Source organism: Suhomyces tanzawaensis, assembly GCF_001661415.1.
Source record: "Suhomyces tanzawaensis NRRL Y-17324 unplaced genomic scaffold CANTAscaffold_7, whole genome shotgun sequence".
Lineage (NCBI taxonomy): Eukaryota > Fungi > Ascomycota > Pichiomycetes > Serinales > Debaryomycetaceae > Suhomyces > Suhomyces tanzawaensis.
The window spans coordinates 412,132-427,203 of NW_017963642.1; the positions used below are offsets into that span (position 1 = coordinate 412,132).

The window sequence follows — 15,072 nt, forward strand, 5'->3', positions numbered from 1 at the left end:
TGTACTACGCTACGTTGGACTTGAATCTCTAACCATACAAGCTGTCTCCTCTTCGTAAATAAACACTCTTCTATTGCCTCCCTCGTACTACACACTAATGTATCTTGCGCGCACACTACCGCAAATGGTGGCAATTTGTTGAAAATCAAAAATCATTGAGACAACACCAACCATACAAGCAATATGACAGAATCCACGAAGGCAGACGTCGAAATGAAAGACGTTGCAGACACATCCGATAACCTTTCTCAGACCGAGACCTTGGTCAAAGAAATTGAACAGTCGTTCACTCTTTTGGCCAAGGCAGCACACAACTTTGATAACCGTTACATATCCAAGGTGTTTCGTGATTTAGGTCCTTTAAGGCGTAAATTGAACAAGAACTCCGAGGTTTTGCCAATTCTTATCAACAAAATATTCCCTCAAGATTACACCAACAAGCAGTATTTGTTGGAAGCTATCAACGCTACAGAATCCCAACCCTCAGAGTCTCTCGATAATGAAGCTCTTGAAACCTCATTGCTTCCAGAAGTTCAGTTATACGTTCATTTATTGGTTCAAGTATACCTTTTGGATCACAATGAATTGAGTAGATTGGATACCTTGAATGGCCATATAGTCTACTTGTTGAAGTCGTTCAATAGACGTTCGTTGGACTTCATTCAAGGTAAAATATGGTTCTATATCAGCAGAACCAAGGAATTACTCAACGACTTATACTCAATCCGTCCAGAATTATTGGCAAGCTTAAGAACTGCTACTTTGAGACATGACACTGAAACCACCGCTTTTATCATCACCCTCTTATTAAGAAACTATTTGTTATCTCATGATGTTACTCAAGCATTGAACTTGGTGGAAAAGACTGAATTTCCTGAGCAAGCAGGTAATGGATTGGTCGCTAGATACTACTACTATTTGGCTAGAATACATGCCATTCAATTGGATTATTCGTCTGCAAATGAATGTGTTATCGCTGCCATCAGAAAAGCCCCACAAACTCAATTAGCAACTGGATTTATTCAAAGTGCTACCAAGTTGAGTATTCTAATTGAATTATTAATGGGTGATATCCCAGAACTTAAGGTTTTCAAGAAACAACCTGGTAACTTTGAACCATACTTCTATGTTACCAAGGCTGTTAAGTTGGGAGATTTGAAGTTGTTCGGTGAAGTGTTGAAGAAGTATGAAGAGTTTTTCAAAAGAGACGACAACTTCACTTTGGTGTCAAGATTACGTCAAAATGTTATTAAGACAGGTATCAGAATCATTTCTTTGTCGTACTCCAAGATCTCTTTGAAGGATATTTGTATTAAATTACACTTGGATTCCGAAGAACTGACTGAATATATTGTTTCCAAGGCCATTAGAGATGGGGTTATAGAAGCCAGTATCAACCATCAGAAGGGTTTCATGCAATCGAAAGAATTACTTGACGTTTATTCGACCAAATTGCCACAATCAGAGTTTGATCAAAGAATCAAGTTCTGCTTATCCTTGCACAACGACAGTGTCAAGTCTATGAGATATCCTAGTGATAACGACACCAAACCGGAAACCGAAAAGAATTTGGACAAGGAAGATGAAATGGACTTGTTGAAGGCCATCGAAGAAGGTGACTTGGATGACTTCATGGACTAGTTCCATGGATTTCCCCATAATCCCCATCTATAGATTACCAAAGTCAATATCATAGTACTGCATACAAACCTGTGGTGTCTAGATCTGTAGAAGAAGCACCAAATAGATAAGGCAAAAGGGTGCCAACTACGAAGCTGCGATTTCTGAGTTCGCCATTCTCTTGGAGAATTGTTAGTTCTCAGTATCTGCTTCGATTAGCCCTGGTAATTGCCTTTGCGCGTGTTGAGTTCCTCACTCTCATAAAAACTGAAAAATAAACTTCCGAGACTATAACAACTGATATCATGAGTTCCTTCAACAAGATTCCCATAAACTTGGATCCTGATTTGTATGGAGACACATTCAAGGATCCCTTTATTCAAGATGAGTAAGTACCCTTAGATGTCATGGTGGATTTGATTGCAGGTCCCCTTTCTTGGTTACATCTACAGTACTAACAAACAGAGACAAGTTGACCATCTCTCAATTGATCCCACGAATCTTGATAGAAAGAAAGTCCTTTCTTAATATTACCGAAGAATCCTTGAAAGAAGAAATAGCAAATCCAGAACAAGAATCAGAACCATCGAGCGAGGTCCCAGATACTCTCCAGGAAATAGACTCACCCCAAGTTCTCGAAGACGATGTACTTGATGTTTTTCAAACACAGAAAGCGGAATTATCCAAGAATATCAACACTGCATTGAACGAAACATCATTGTCCTTAGATTTTGTGTCCTTGCTCTTATCATCAGTCAAGCCCAATATTGCTAAGTCCACCATCTCACCTCATCTTAGTAAAAGTGCTCCGTTGGGATCTCTCAATGCAGATCGGTTATCGAAAGGCGAAGATGACGATAAAGCGGCACATGATGAGAAAGCTAAATTGTCGACAAAAATTGGTGAAGGTTGGAAGAAAGAATCAATCAACAAGATCACCACTTTATTCAAAAATTCGAGCACAACATTGAAAGACCAAGTGTTGCGTGAGAAAAACTACTGGAACATGATTAACATAGTGTTGAGTAATGATGAAGTCTTATTCCGCACAAGAGACCCCTTGAACGGTTCTCGAGCCATCGGCATCAAATATGGGTATGGTGATTCTGGCTCAAATTATCATGTTCAAGGGTCAGCGATTTTGCGCAAAGATAACACAACTGGGGAAGTAACCTTTAATCCGTTGACAAGTGGATCCAACAGAAGTCAGAGGAAGGTTCATAAGTATATCAGAATTAAGATTTTGAGTGAGATTGATGGAGATTACATGTTGACTGGCCAGTCTACATTTATACCTCCAACTGCAACCAACTCGGGATTTTCGAGCGATTCTCCAGCCCAAAAGCTTTTGGAAGAAATACAAAAAGCGAGATATTTCTTATTTGAGGAGGATTTATTTTATCAGTTAACCAGAGAAGCAAAAACCCTCATAAACTATAACATATCAATTATATCGAACAAAATCATAATTGAGATTAATAATGAAATCATAGAAATTGAATCAGTGGTGTTTGACGAATCTAACGAAGACGAATTAACCAACAACTATCAGAACATCAATGAGTTCTCGTCTATGCACAACAAAAAGTGTCAGTTGATACTAGTCTATTTGAAGTTAATGTTGTGCTGTTATTACAAGTACAATTTGGCTTTGAAACAAAAAATCCCCACCGCATTTACTAAGAAAAAGCAGGCTAACTCTCATCCTCTAATCTTAAGGCCAATGGTTGGAAACATACGGTATGAATTAAATATTCAAAACATGCAACAGATACTTGACAAGCTATTCAACAAGTACAAAAAAGAATTAGATGTTACATCTGAGCTTGAAAAGTACTCGAACATGAAAGCAGATGATATATCGAACCCTTTCCAGAAGTCTATTGAGCGTCCAGTGTCAAACTTCAAGGTAATTCTCCGAAACCACAAGAATGACTTCATTTATAAAGTGGAGATCGAATTAACCACTAACGAAATATTCATGAATCTAATAATAAATATGAGTATCATTAGGTTCTCTAGCTCAAATGAATTGGAAAAGAACTTGAATGGTCTAAATGTGTTGCAAATGAGTTTTAATGATTTTAACGACATAGAGGAGTGTTTGGATTGGTCTATATTGAAGTTCGTGCACAGTCAATAGTACCTAATCAAAGTTAATATAGTAATGTTAAGCAATTGCAGCTTTCGATCAAAATCAATACTACATTCATTTCTTTCGAGATTACATTCAACCGTAAAAATTATAATTTTCTATATGAACCATGTTAAACTGAGATTTTACTATTTCCAATATATAGCCGTATTCCTCTGAAGATGGAGCTTACTCCACTTCGACAATTCTGATTTCTTCGTCGTACGCGTCTCTGATCTCATCACTATGTTCTTCGATGTACTTTTTCACTCTGTAATACTTTTCATCCTTCAAGTTATTGTAAATCAAGAAGTTGAACCAGATTTCGAAGAACGAAAACGTAAAGATCAAGCTGTTGCTGACAGGCGAGTCGTTGACAAAGTAACAGTATGCTGCCAATCCAAAGTACGCAGCCAATCTGACAGGGACAAGAGTGTCAAAGTATTCGACATTGTTGGCCAATAAGGGGATAAGGTCACCGATACTGAAGCCAGCCATAATAACAGCACAGAATCCGGTCAAAGTATCCGTTGGTTGAAGCCTTATTAATGGCACTTGCATGGCCTGTCCGAGTAAGACCACGAATCCTGCAGTCGACAACGCTTCTGGATCTTTGACAAGATAGTATGCGATGATGATGATGAAAACCACTCTGGCGTATAAGAGAGTTTTGGCACTTAAGAATTGCATCTTGGAGACTGGTGACTAGTGATGTGTAAAACGATTTGAAGGCCATTTTTCATCCCAGATATTGCAGGTTGGGATTTGCGAGTTACAAAGGATGCAAATTCCATCTACCAGAACAGTCTATATAAATATTACCGTACGAATAGAACATGAAGCTAATTCTATACTTCCTTGCTGTGATTCATGGGTACATTCTTCCAGATCTTCCTAAAACTCTTCCTCCCTTGGGGTCTACAGCACGAGAATACACCTTTAATATTACTCGTAGTTACGCCAACCCTGCTGGCTTTTATAGGAGTGGTTTCTTGATAAATGGGCAGTCACCTGGCCCTGCAATAGAAGGAGATGAAGATGAATGGATTACTGTTACAGTTAACAACTTTACCCCTTTTGCATTCACAATCCATTTTCATGGCATTCTCCAAAAAGGTACTCCTTGGTTTGATGGGGTCCCTGGGCTATCTCAATATCCAATTCTAAGTGGCGATACTTACACCTATCACTTCCAGTTGAAGGAGCAGTATGGCTCAGCCTGGTACCATTCCCACTACAGGGGCTACTCTTCCGATGGGATATTGGGACCAATATACATAAGGCCAAGTCAGCTCAGAGCACGTCCATATAAGCTGATTTCAGATAATGACGAAGATATTCAAGAAATAATTAAGATGGAGAGAACACCAACAAATATAATAGTAGATGATTACTTCAAGATGCCTATGGATGATACGCTATTGAAAATGGATCAATACGGCATTGATCCTTTGTGTATTCAGAGTATTTTAGTGAATGGGAAAGGAAGAGTATATTGTCATAGTGAACTAGAGTTGAGGAACAGCACGGAAAAGATTATTGATACAATGGGTTGTTTTAGGGACTTGTTTTCTAATGGCTATGCAGACTTAAGGAATCATATGGACAATTATGCTCTTGAGAATCCTGGTTTCTCATCTCACTGCAGCCCTACATTTAGTGACATTTTCAACTTGCAGATAAAAGGTAAAAAATGGCACTACATCAACATTATTAATGCCGGGGCTCAGTACACGAAATCATTCTCCATTGATGATCATGAATTCCATGTGATTGCAATAGACGGCGTATTTGTGATTCCGGAGAAAGTTCATCAGATCCAAATCTCTAGTGGTTCCAGAGTAACCATTGTGCTTGAAACGGATAGACAAATGCACAATGATACAAACCGGCCCTTTCTAATGCGTTTTGCAGCAATCAGATGCCCCCAGTACATAGAAGGATTGGCCCTTCTTAGTTATGGTGAAACTCATTACACAGATGTTTACGCACAAAATGGATTTCGGGTGCAAAACCTCCAGGGGGAAATAAATGGAGGGTTCAAAGGAATTGACATCCCAAGTCTTCGTCCATTTGAAGAAAAAACTGTTAAAACTGGAAAGGCCGATCATACTTTTAATCTTTTCCTTAACAGATCTGGTGTTGTTGAGTTCACAATGTTTAAAGATGGGGCAAAGTTACCTGCTTCTTCTGAGTTGCTGCAACCTCTTTATTTTCAGGAACCAGAAGTATCAAAATATGTTCTAGATTCTCACATCAAGCATGGTGAGGTGGTTGATATCATTATGAATAATTTCCGAAGATATAATCATCCTATTCACTTACATGGTCATACGTTTAGATTGATCAGCTACAATAACAAAAAAAGCTTCAAATACAATACTATGGAGGATGCTTTGCTCGACGGCTTTAGTATAGACTCTAGATCACCATGCTTTGATTCCATTTTAGTTCCACCCAATGGTCATGCAGTAATACGATTTGAAGCGAACAATCCTGGTATTTGGCTTCTCCACTGTCACAACTTGGGACATTTGATTGGAGGAATGGGTGCTGTGATCTACGAATCCTTGCATGATATTCCAGAAATTCCCCAATACTTACACGATCAAGCTCATGTGCACAACAGTTTGAACACTTTTGTCAGTGGAATTTTGGGAACTAATCATGACACTTCATATCTGCTTCTAAATTAATTGAAAAAATTGTGTAATAAACTGAAAATTCAAAGAAAAGGAACACAGTCTTGTCTCATACAAGATATGCTAGTGTTAAAAACGCCACTATTCAATCTTACATAGTTGATGTAACAAAATATTTTAAAATTGCTCCTTGTCATAGGAATTACCTTTTCGACATAGTAGTGCGTCAAGTTTTGACAACATTTTAATTCTAGCCAGAGCTTGTTCCTTATAACGAAACAGACTAGTCTATACTTAGTCTGTAATCCAAGGGAGTCGGTCTTGATAATTGATACCTCATCCTATGTCCACTTTAACTGCCGAGTCTAGAAAATCATTAGAGGATTTCTATTTGCAACCAATTACCAGAGGCAATTTGAAGTACGAGTATAACACCGAGAGGGAAACTGAAAACCCTCCGACTATCAACCAGACCATATCACGTAGAATTGCTCAGGCAGTGTATTCGCTTGACAAGTTGGTGAAGGAAGCGTCCACAAAGCGGGAAGGATTTAATCATCTTTTGGAGTATGTTGAATTAAGAACATTTAGAATGTACTAACGCCTAGTTATTGCTTCCAGCTCTACATCCAGGTTGAGAAAGCTAGAAAGTGGAAGTTTACTCCAAAATATATTATAGACTTCGTTGTAAGTAACCTGTTGCATTAGTCGTACTCTACTAACACACAGCTTTTGCCAATCGTTATAACCCCCATACTAGTATTAGTATTCTATATGTTGGGATTATCAACAGTCCTGTTGTCTTTCATCTCATTGATCGGGATTTTTCTATTCCTTCTAACAGGTATGTTTGTGGTTTCCTACCAATTTCGAACATCTACTAATTACAGCTATCGTTATTGTTCCTTTTGCCCTCACAGTACTTGCAGTTTTTGGATTAATAGGGCTTATGGTACCTCTGAGATCTTCAAAGCGATATGCAACTACAACCATTGAAGAATTAGGTTCCTCATCCAATGGTGGAGATCTCACTATTCATAATGGTGAATGAGAAACAAACTTCAAAGAGAAGACATACTTGGCTATCCAAAATATACTGAAATTGAGAAAAAGCGAATACTGCAATAGAGGCACTTCGAATACCTTGCATATCTGTGGCATAACCTAGCTATCACTGCTGAAGTCTAGATTCTTCAGTAATGGTCCTGAGCCTCCATGCTCACTGCGAGTTTTGTGTCGCTCAATTCGACCACGTACTATTTTGAAAAATGACAATTTAACTTAAACAGGTCCATTATCTAAATTACACAGAGGATGAAGTTTTCAATCATAGCAACTGCAGCTCAATTGTTGGCTGTATCGTTGGCTTATACCATATCCGAGGGTACCATTAAAGTTGGTGAGAAGAGCGTGAGTTTCGGTGAGTTTAATACTCAAGAAGTTAAGCAATTACCTATCGAGTCGCCAAAGGATAAGATTGATATCAACTTGAAGATCAACGATGACCTTGCTAAGAGACCACATCAAGTTGTTTTATCATTAGCTAGTATCAAGGACTCTGCATTGGCAGCTCATTTTGTTCCTACTTTCACTGTTTCCAATCAGATCAAAGCATCCATCCCAGTCAACAAGCTTCCTGAAGTTTTGAAGATTCAAGACAAGTTGTTGTTAAGCTTGATTATTGGTGACCAAGTCTCTGGTAACTTGGATCGTCATTTGGTGGAAATTATCCCAGGTGCCGAATACAAGGAAACCTCCAAATACGTTGAGAAGCCAAGGGTTGGAAGAAAGCAAGAAATCCACCATATTTTCAGAGAAGACCCCAAAACTATCAATGCTATTATCCCAGTGGCATTCATTGGCGCTGCTGTGGTGTTAACTCTTGGATTATTTGCTTCGTGGGTCGGCTTTATCGGTGCAGACTTGACTACTACTTTCAAAACCATCACCACAACCCAGTTGACCTACAACGTTTCGTTCTTAGTTACTATCATCGGGTTTGAAGTCAACTTCATTAAGTATTACTTAGGTCAGAACATTTTCACTACCTTGTTCAACAGTTTTATTCTTGGATTACCAAGCATCTACTTTGGTTCAAAAGTGTTGAGAAGTTTGAGAGAAAACAGAAAGGTTGGTAGATTCTAAGTGGTGGGGCTCTCCTTATAATCGAAATTATTCTATTAAATAAATGCTATTGTACAATCGATATATGCTAATCATCGCTTTCATCCACGAAAGAGTTCTGTATCCATCTGAACCCCCATCCTGTAGTAACTCCTCGGTTCATCGAATTGGCTGCTACAATCTTTCCTGTAATAAGTCCCATTGGGAGTACCGAGTATGATCTGGAATCCAAGGAATGGCATAAATTATCTCCAGTACACCAAACATGGCCGTCGGGTACCCTTATGTATTTGTTGAAGCCATCATGCAGTATCACCTCTGTGGGCAAATTGGTTAACTCGGACGATGAAGACGGGTCAATGAGAATCACATCCCCAGGCATACCAGATATCCTTTTGCAAACTCGGTGGCTGGGATCACTAGGCTTGACAGCAACCACACAGTCACCAATGTCAAGTTCTCTTCCCAATCTATACCTTTTCAACGCATGAACGTAGTCGTAATGACTTTGAAGTGTAGGAAGCATGGATTCACCTCTGGTTTCTGTAAATTCGTAGATGTATTCGTGTACCAAGTGGGCCACACAGCCTGCCCGCAATGTCCACGACAACGTGGACACAACGAACCTCACGGAGTCTGGGTATCTCATGAATGGTGTGGAGGGAGTTGGATGGGGCTCTGATAAATCAACCGATCCGAATGCGACATAGGCGCGACATTGCCCACACTTACTGGACACAAATTAGCTCAGTCTCACTACGTTTAGTTGGCTCAAATATTACTCTTTTATTAACCTAATTATACACAGTAAGAACAAACCCAATTAGTAAACGAAACCCAAGATCTTACCAGAGACGTGCTTTCTTCTGGCTTCTTCGTGGTCCATGATACCAGCAGAAGTAGTCAAGATAACGAAACCGAATTGTCTGGCTGGCAACAAGTTGTCAGTCCATCTTTCGATGTCAGCGATCTTGACGTTGAATCTTGGGGAGATGACACCACACTTGTTCAATCTACCGTTCAATTGAACGACGATCTTTCCAGATCTGTGGTCATCGATGTATTCGAATTCACCAATGTAACCTGTAATGTTAGTATTTGTAAGCCGATAAGCCCAATTCAGTTTGAGAGTAGTAAATGTAAAGGAAAAGTAAACGGTCAGGATAATAGAAGTATCAGGATCGTGTAAGAATCGTTTCCAAATTGCTCTCCCGAATACTTAAAAGACAGAAAGGGACTGAACACCGATCAATCCATCCAGTTATCAATTCGGGGATAAAAGTGGTGATAAAAATAAACTGAATTGGTTGGATCCAATAAACATACCATGCTTTTGCATAACGGTCAAGAACTTGACGATAACCTTGGAGGAAGGTCTGATCAAAACTTGACGCTTACCGGTCTTTTCGGCGTTGTTAATGGCATTCAAGGCATCAGCTAAGACAGAAGTTCTAGTCATTTTTTATCTATGGGTTAGTATTAATCCACAATTCACATAACCAAAGCCGCATGAGTGTCCAGTTTAACAGGATTCATGAGCAGAAAGCTTGAAAAGCTCAAAAGCATGAGTGTCCGAGATCTCGAGGGTTGTCGCTTCAATTGTTGAAAGTGAAACGTTTACCCACCTGCTTACGCAACTAGAATTCCATAACCACTTTGGACCCGTACTGAGTCGTCCAGTTTTATGTCAATCTTCAAGATACTCGGATGTCATGCTCTTAGTGAATATAGGATGAGAGGGGCCTGAATGACCCTCCAAGCTGGACTCTAGGGAGTAGCTTCATGTTGACTGTTGGCTTTAAAAGGTCAACGTACTATTTTTGTAGGGATATAGAATGGAAAATTTAGGTGAGGAAGACGGTGAAAATTTATATAGGGAGGCATGCGAAAAAATTTTCTATTCAGTGCTGATATATACTTAGTTTCAGTATACTTCAGTACATATTCATTCACGTGATCAGATCAGCTAGCGCCACTTACGAAAGCACTATGATTGCAACCACGGCTAATGATGAGAAATGTCCATTGAATACCATAAACCCGAAGATGAGATACGACGCCTTTCACTGCTATTATTTGCAGAGGTCAAACCGAAGTGCGTCGAGCTCAGCACTCTTACAATGAGTCCCAATTTCACCAAATCACCTCAGCTAGTATCTACCCTAGGCTCCATATCGCAAACGCTCCAAAGCCATAAGAAAGACAACACATTAGTAGAGCGTCCCTATATTCTTTCCAAAAACTTAGCTGACTACATATTCTTTCCTTTGACAGCATTGCTCAAACAAACAAATCTAGATGATGCCGTGATCCAGCATGTCTTGAACATCATAGGGTTTTTGACCAGATTTTCCTGGAGCAGCGATGTCAACCTCGAATTGATAGATCAGTTGTATCCATTGGTTGTTGTTTTAAGTGGCATTACCTCGATGGACTCACTTGGAAACAAATCACTAGAGCTTCGTTCCTCCACTATTTATTGCTTATCCAGCATTATTTCAGCAATCCCAAGCACTTACTTTAATGACACTACGAAACCGAAACGATTACAATTTCTTGGAAACTCAATCACAATCCTTTTGACCGTGATCACTTCTTTAATAAATCCCACTTCACAAGAACAGAGTTCATTAGTCGAAGAATCTTTGGAATCACTTGATCTTCTTATTACAGACAAGGCGACAGCAGAGCTCATTTCTCATGTCCTACCTGGAATTGTTTCACAGATTGTGAACTTTGTTGTCTCATCTAGAAACCTACACTTTTCCTTGCATCTTCTAATTCTTGAATTATTACGACATTTGATCGTCAAAGTGTTTAGTGATTCTAACCTCGGAGTAGAGTCAGAGAATGTGGAAACCGAGTTTAACACATTAATGGAAGTCAACAAATTGTGGGAGAGTGGTAACCTTGAACAGGAGATGCTGAATGGAAATGCATCACAAATTGCGATTAATATTCCCGAATCTACAAAGCATAGAACTATGTCTTGGCTAAAAGCTACGTCTAAACAATTAAAGCTTTCGTTGAATGTTTTATTCAAAAATCTTTTATTATCTTCTCAAGTGAACAAGGCAAAATTCCGGAGCAAACCTAAAATGGGAGAAAAGGTGATTTCTTTCATAGTCCAAATATGTGAGAATTGTTTCTTGACATTATTCAATGAAGTTGTTCCCTTAGGTCTTGATGTACTTTCGGCATTGATATCTTGCACTACAATCGACGATCCGCTTGTCGAAGCTACAGCTATTGCAGAATGCTCCAAGCTTATCATCGATGCCTTAAAGCAAAGTAAAAGTCCGTCAAAGCACGGAACAATGTTATTTAATTTGGTTCGATTAAAATTAGAGGATCTAATAGATTCAAAAATGACGACGGCACTATTCTCCACAGATGAGGAGAAAATCAATGCATTCTTGGTTAGTATGAAAATCCAGCTTCAAATATTATCTGAATTATCAGAAGTAACTTTTATTGGTTCCGGAGACCTCTCTAGCATGAGCTCTAGAGCTTTGAAGAGATTAAAAGCATCAATAATTGAGTGTCATCATTTCAGCACAAACAAGTCTTTGTCAAAATCTGAAAGCTTTAAATTCAGAGACTCTACCGATGAAGAGTCCAAAGATAATATGTTAGACAATATTGAATTGCCTCCCTCCATAAATGCCAAGTATATTACAAAGATTAACCCTCAAGGTAATGGATCGCAGTCCACTGATGGTACTTACTCTTCCAACATGATGATTTTATCCAACAAATTCGACAACATACGGAACCTTATAAAGCAAAATGATGGCTTCGAGAATGCAGGAGTACTAGCCAAGACATATACATCTAAAGTTGAAAGTAAGCTTCAGTCATTTGTACGATTTCTTGGCTCTTCCACAAAAGTTGATTTAACAGTAGACTTCTTGGATGAATTCTTCGACCAAGACCCTACCAACTACTTTGAACAAATTGACTTTTTGGGAAAAGCTAGAAGTCACTTCGAATTGAGTATTTCACTTTGGATTGCAAATAATATGTTAGCTAACAGCAAAATTGAATTGAATCATAACCGCGAAATTGATGAGTTCCTAATTTCAGATGAATTGGATCATCTGGATGTGCAAGTGGATTCTCATTCTGAGGAAGTCTGTTACTTTATAATGAGTAAATCGCAAGACCAGATCAATGAGATATCCGAAATCATGAGTTTGAATAAGTATCTGAGAGATGAAATTCACTTGTACGAAACATCTTATGCTATTGCACTAGACTCAATTGGTACTTTGTCTAACTGTTTACCTTTTGAGGATTTTCAGGCGGATTATCTCATTGAATACTTATATCCCTTGCTTGAGTCACTTACTTATCAGTCCAATCCACTAATCCAGTCCCATGGTCAAAACGCGGTAAAAATGATAATTGATAATTACTACAATGGATCTTTAGAAGCATTAATCTTAGACAATCTGGACTATCTCATAGATAGTATGAACATTAGATTATCAGTCATCACTAATCTTACTCCAACTTTGCCAAAGTTACTCTTATTGGTGATGAAAATAGCTGGAATGAAATTATTGGAAAGAAATGAATTGAATGAGATTCTAACACAAATGTTTATACTTATTGATTCATATCATGGGTATTCCATGATTGTGGAGGGATTCTTCATCGTATTTGAAGAGCTCATCAATCAAATCAAGAAGGAGTATCTAGTGGGGTCTGCTACGAATTTAAAAGCCCAACCTATAGGAGATAATTCATCGAGTTTCAAGCCTTGGGGAATGACAAATAAGGAACAATTAATGAAACTCATTGGCGATGCGGAAATCTTGGCTGGCACTACAGAATATGATCTGAACAAGGAATACTTTGTTAGGCAAGAGGGTGTTCCTTTTGGAGACCAGATAGAAGAAACTCCTGATTCTGACGATGAAGAATATGACTCTGATGAAAATGGCTCATCAGAGAAGGACGAGAAAAAGTGGACTTCATCGGTACCCAAAACTACTTATTTATTGGTGCAAAGAATATTTAAATATGGATTCATGATGCTAACTCATCAATCCCAATCGGTCAAGATTCAAATTTTACGGGCCATGAAACAGGCATATCCAGTTTTGTCCACCGATCACAGCTTGTTAATACCAATAGTAACTGAAAATTGGCCCGTATTGTTTACATTGATAAGTGGTACTAATTCATTAACCACCTTCCAAGAGACTCAGACTTCGAATTCTGATTCCCAAAACCTTGTTCTTCCAGCTTTAGAATTTGCTCAGGTAATCCTAGACGAGGATGAGGCACTGAGTGAGAGATTTATGGGCAGAAGGTTTGTTGAATCATGGGAGTTCTTGGTTAGTCATAATCAATTATTAAAAGAGGTAGCTCAGGAAAGTCAATCGATAGGACAAAACTCGTCATCTGAAGTTACTGTTCCTAAAAGTAAAGCATTGGCTCGTTCTAGAATTGATCCTAGAATATCTGCTGGCTATGTGAAATATCTTTGGACTGGACTCAAAGCATATAATAAAGTTATTCCAGATACTACCAGATACAACATGGTTAGGTTTGCATATGCCTTGGGTATTCCGCCACAGCTTGAACAGCCTCAAGAAGTGAAGAATACCGCATGGATAATTAAGTTGGAGAATGGAAATTTTTCCATTTATTGATAATTTACAGTAATATACATGGCAACTACGGCTTCTAACAAACTAATCAGCCATAACTACATCCTCTTGCACCTGATCAGCTTCTACTTCTTCAGGGCCATCATTGGGAGTAGGTTCTTTGCTTGGAGTCTGTTCTGTGATCACCAAATCGTCAATTACTGCCTTCTTGATCCTTGGTTCAGCCTTTGTAGCCGCAAACGGTAATGTTTGTTGACCCTTAGATAATGTAGACTTTTTCTTCACGGTGCTTTTGGACTGGCCTTGCTCTTCCGGCTTACCCATTAAATTTTCCTTGAATGCCTTTGGATCGACCTTCGAAGGGACATTCACTACTTTCCTTTCTAACAAGGAACCTATAGGCTGTGTCTTGGGAACTGTGTCACTAAGAAAATTTAAGGAGTCATGACTAGCGACGGCATTGCTAAAGTCCTTATAAGTAATCTTCTTTCTCTTATCCATCTTGGCCAACAAGCTTGCTTGTTCAACAAAGTATTGGATAAACAATTCAGTAGCCAAACCAGTGGCATAGACGGCATTCTGAGAGGCTGCCAAGTAGTCTGGGTCCATTCTGAATATTCTTTTTATCTTCGACAATGGTAAAGATAAGACCTGTTCGGAATCGTCGTCTTCGAAATCTTGTTCATGGACGAAGTCTTGGCCTTCAATTTCAGCGGCAACCTCAGGAGTTGGAGTCACCGTGTTGGACACAGCAGCAGGGGTAGTGTTGGGCGTGTCGTCCTCTGCGATATTCATTATGGAGTGGTCAGCAAGAGCTGTTGGTGAAGACATGCTATAGATAATTTAGACGCACCAAAAAGACGTGTCGCGGGAAGTGAAATAGTTTCGGAAACACTCACCTGACCTGTGTGGACCAATGCAGTTTTGCTAC

General features: G+C 39.0%; 9 protein-coding genes across 9 annotated transcripts; 5 read left to right on the forward strand and 4 right to left on the reverse strand.

The window, feature by feature from the left end:
* Positions 1 to 213: 213 nt before the first annotated feature.
* Positions 214 to 1,641, forward strand: RPN3 (proteasome regulatory particle lid subunit; the record flags this gene model as incomplete). The annotated part of the gene is made up of 1 exon (XM_020210542.1): positions 214 to 1,641. The coding sequence occupies one exon, from the start codon at positions 214 to 216 to the stop codon at positions 1,639 to 1,641; it is 1,428 nt and encodes a 475-aa protein (XP_020062483.1).
* Positions 1,642 to 1,806: 165 nt separating this feature from the next.
* On the forward strand, positions 1,807 to 3,826 carry MED17 (Med17p). Its single transcript, XM_020208370.1, has 2 exons — positions 1,807 to 2,008; positions 2,088 to 3,826. The coding sequence occupies exons 1-2, from the start codon at positions 1,972 to 1,974 to the stop codon at positions 3,761 to 3,763; spliced, it is 1,713 nt and encodes a 570-aa protein (XP_020062484.1). The 5' UTR covers positions 1,807 to 1,971; the 3' UTR covers positions 3,764 to 3,826.
* Positions 3,827 to 3,837: 11 nt separating this feature from the next.
* CANTADRAFT_27218 (uncharacterized protein) lies at positions 3,838 to 4,548 on the reverse strand. The gene has a single exon (XM_020208037.1). The coding sequence runs from the start codon at positions 4,442 to 4,444 to the stop codon at positions 3,944 to 3,946; it is 501 nt and encodes a 166-aa protein (XP_020062485.1). The 5' UTR covers positions 4,445 to 4,548; the 3' UTR covers positions 3,838 to 3,943.
* Positions 4,549 to 4,590: 42 nt separating this feature from the next.
* Positions 4,591 to 6,450, forward strand: CANTADRAFT_97027 (uncharacterized protein; the record flags this gene model as incomplete). Its single annotated transcript, XM_020212001.1, has 1 exon — positions 4,591 to 6,450. The coding sequence occupies one exon, from the start codon at positions 4,591 to 4,593 to the stop codon at positions 6,448 to 6,450; it is 1,860 nt and encodes a 619-aa protein (XP_020062486.1).
* A 289-nt stretch (positions 6,451 to 6,739) lies between these two features.
* Positions 6,740 to 8,541, forward strand: CANTADRAFT_7840 (dolichyl-diphosphooligosaccharide-protein glycotransferase; the record flags this gene model as incomplete). Its single annotated transcript, XM_020211194.1, has 2 exons — positions 6,740 to 6,963; positions 7,710 to 8,541. The coding sequence occupies 2 exons, from the start codon at positions 6,740 to 6,742 to the stop codon at positions 8,539 to 8,541; spliced, it is 1,056 nt and encodes a 351-aa protein (XP_020062487.1).
* A 67-nt stretch (positions 8,542 to 8,608) lies between these two features.
* Positions 8,609 to 9,169, reverse strand: IMP1 (endopeptidase catalytic subunit; the record flags this gene model as incomplete). Its single annotated transcript, XM_020210594.1, has 1 exon — positions 8,609 to 9,169. One exon carries the CDS (start codon positions 9,167 to 9,169, stop codon positions 8,609 to 8,611), a length of 561 nt encoding a protein of 186 aa, XP_020062488.1.
* A 117-nt stretch (positions 9,170 to 9,286) lies between these two features.
* CANTADRAFT_27221 (40S ribosomal protein uS8) lies at positions 9,287 to 9,986 on the reverse strand. The gene is made up of 2 exons (XM_020208038.1): positions 9,847 to 9,986; positions 9,287 to 9,603 (listed from the first exon to the last, which is right to left on the reverse strand). The coding sequence occupies exons 1-2, from the start codon at positions 9,977 to 9,979 to the stop codon at positions 9,344 to 9,346; spliced, it is 393 nt and encodes a 130-aa protein (XP_020062489.1). The 5' UTR covers positions 9,980 to 9,986; the 3' UTR covers positions 9,287 to 9,343.
* Positions 9,987 to 10,562: 576 nt separating this feature from the next.
* On the forward strand, positions 10,563 to 14,168 carry CANTADRAFT_29562 (uncharacterized protein; the record flags this gene model as incomplete). Its single annotated transcript, XM_020208296.1, has 1 exon — positions 10,563 to 14,168. A coding segment is annotated over one exon (3,606 nt), but the record flags the coding sequence as incomplete, so codon positions are not given.
* Positions 14,169 to 14,225: 57 nt separating this feature from the next.
* Positions 14,226 to 14,972, reverse strand: HFL1 (DNA polymerase epsilon noncatalytic subunit; the record flags this gene model as incomplete). The annotated part of the gene is made up of 1 exon (XM_020210555.1): positions 14,226 to 14,972. One exon carries the CDS (start codon positions 14,970 to 14,972, stop codon positions 14,226 to 14,228), a length of 747 nt encoding a protein of 248 aa, XP_020062491.1.
* Positions 14,973 to 15,072: the final 100 nt, after the last annotated feature.

Bases quoted from the DNA above. Each gene is read 5' to 3' on its own strand.
- CANTADRAFT_27221 (XM_020208038.1), bottom strand. From the start codon at position 9,979: ATGACTAGAACTTCTGTCTTAGCTGATGCCTTGAATGCCATTAACAAC. The intron at 9,604-9,846 runs GTATGTTTATTG...CTAACATTACAG, and splicing joins GACCGTTATGCAAAAGCATG to GTTACATTGGTGAATTCGAA.
- CANTADRAFT_27218 (XM_020208037.1), bottom strand. From the start codon at position 4,444: ATGCAATTCTTAAGTGCCAAAACTCTCTTATACGCCAGAGTGGTTTTC.
- MED17 (XM_020208370.1), top strand. From the start codon at position 1,972: ATGGAGACACATTCAAGGATCCCTTTATTCAAGATGA. The intron at 2,009-2,087 runs GTAAGTACCCTT...TAACAAACAGAG, and splicing joins GATCCCTTTATTCAAGATGA to ACAAGTTGACCATCTCTCAA.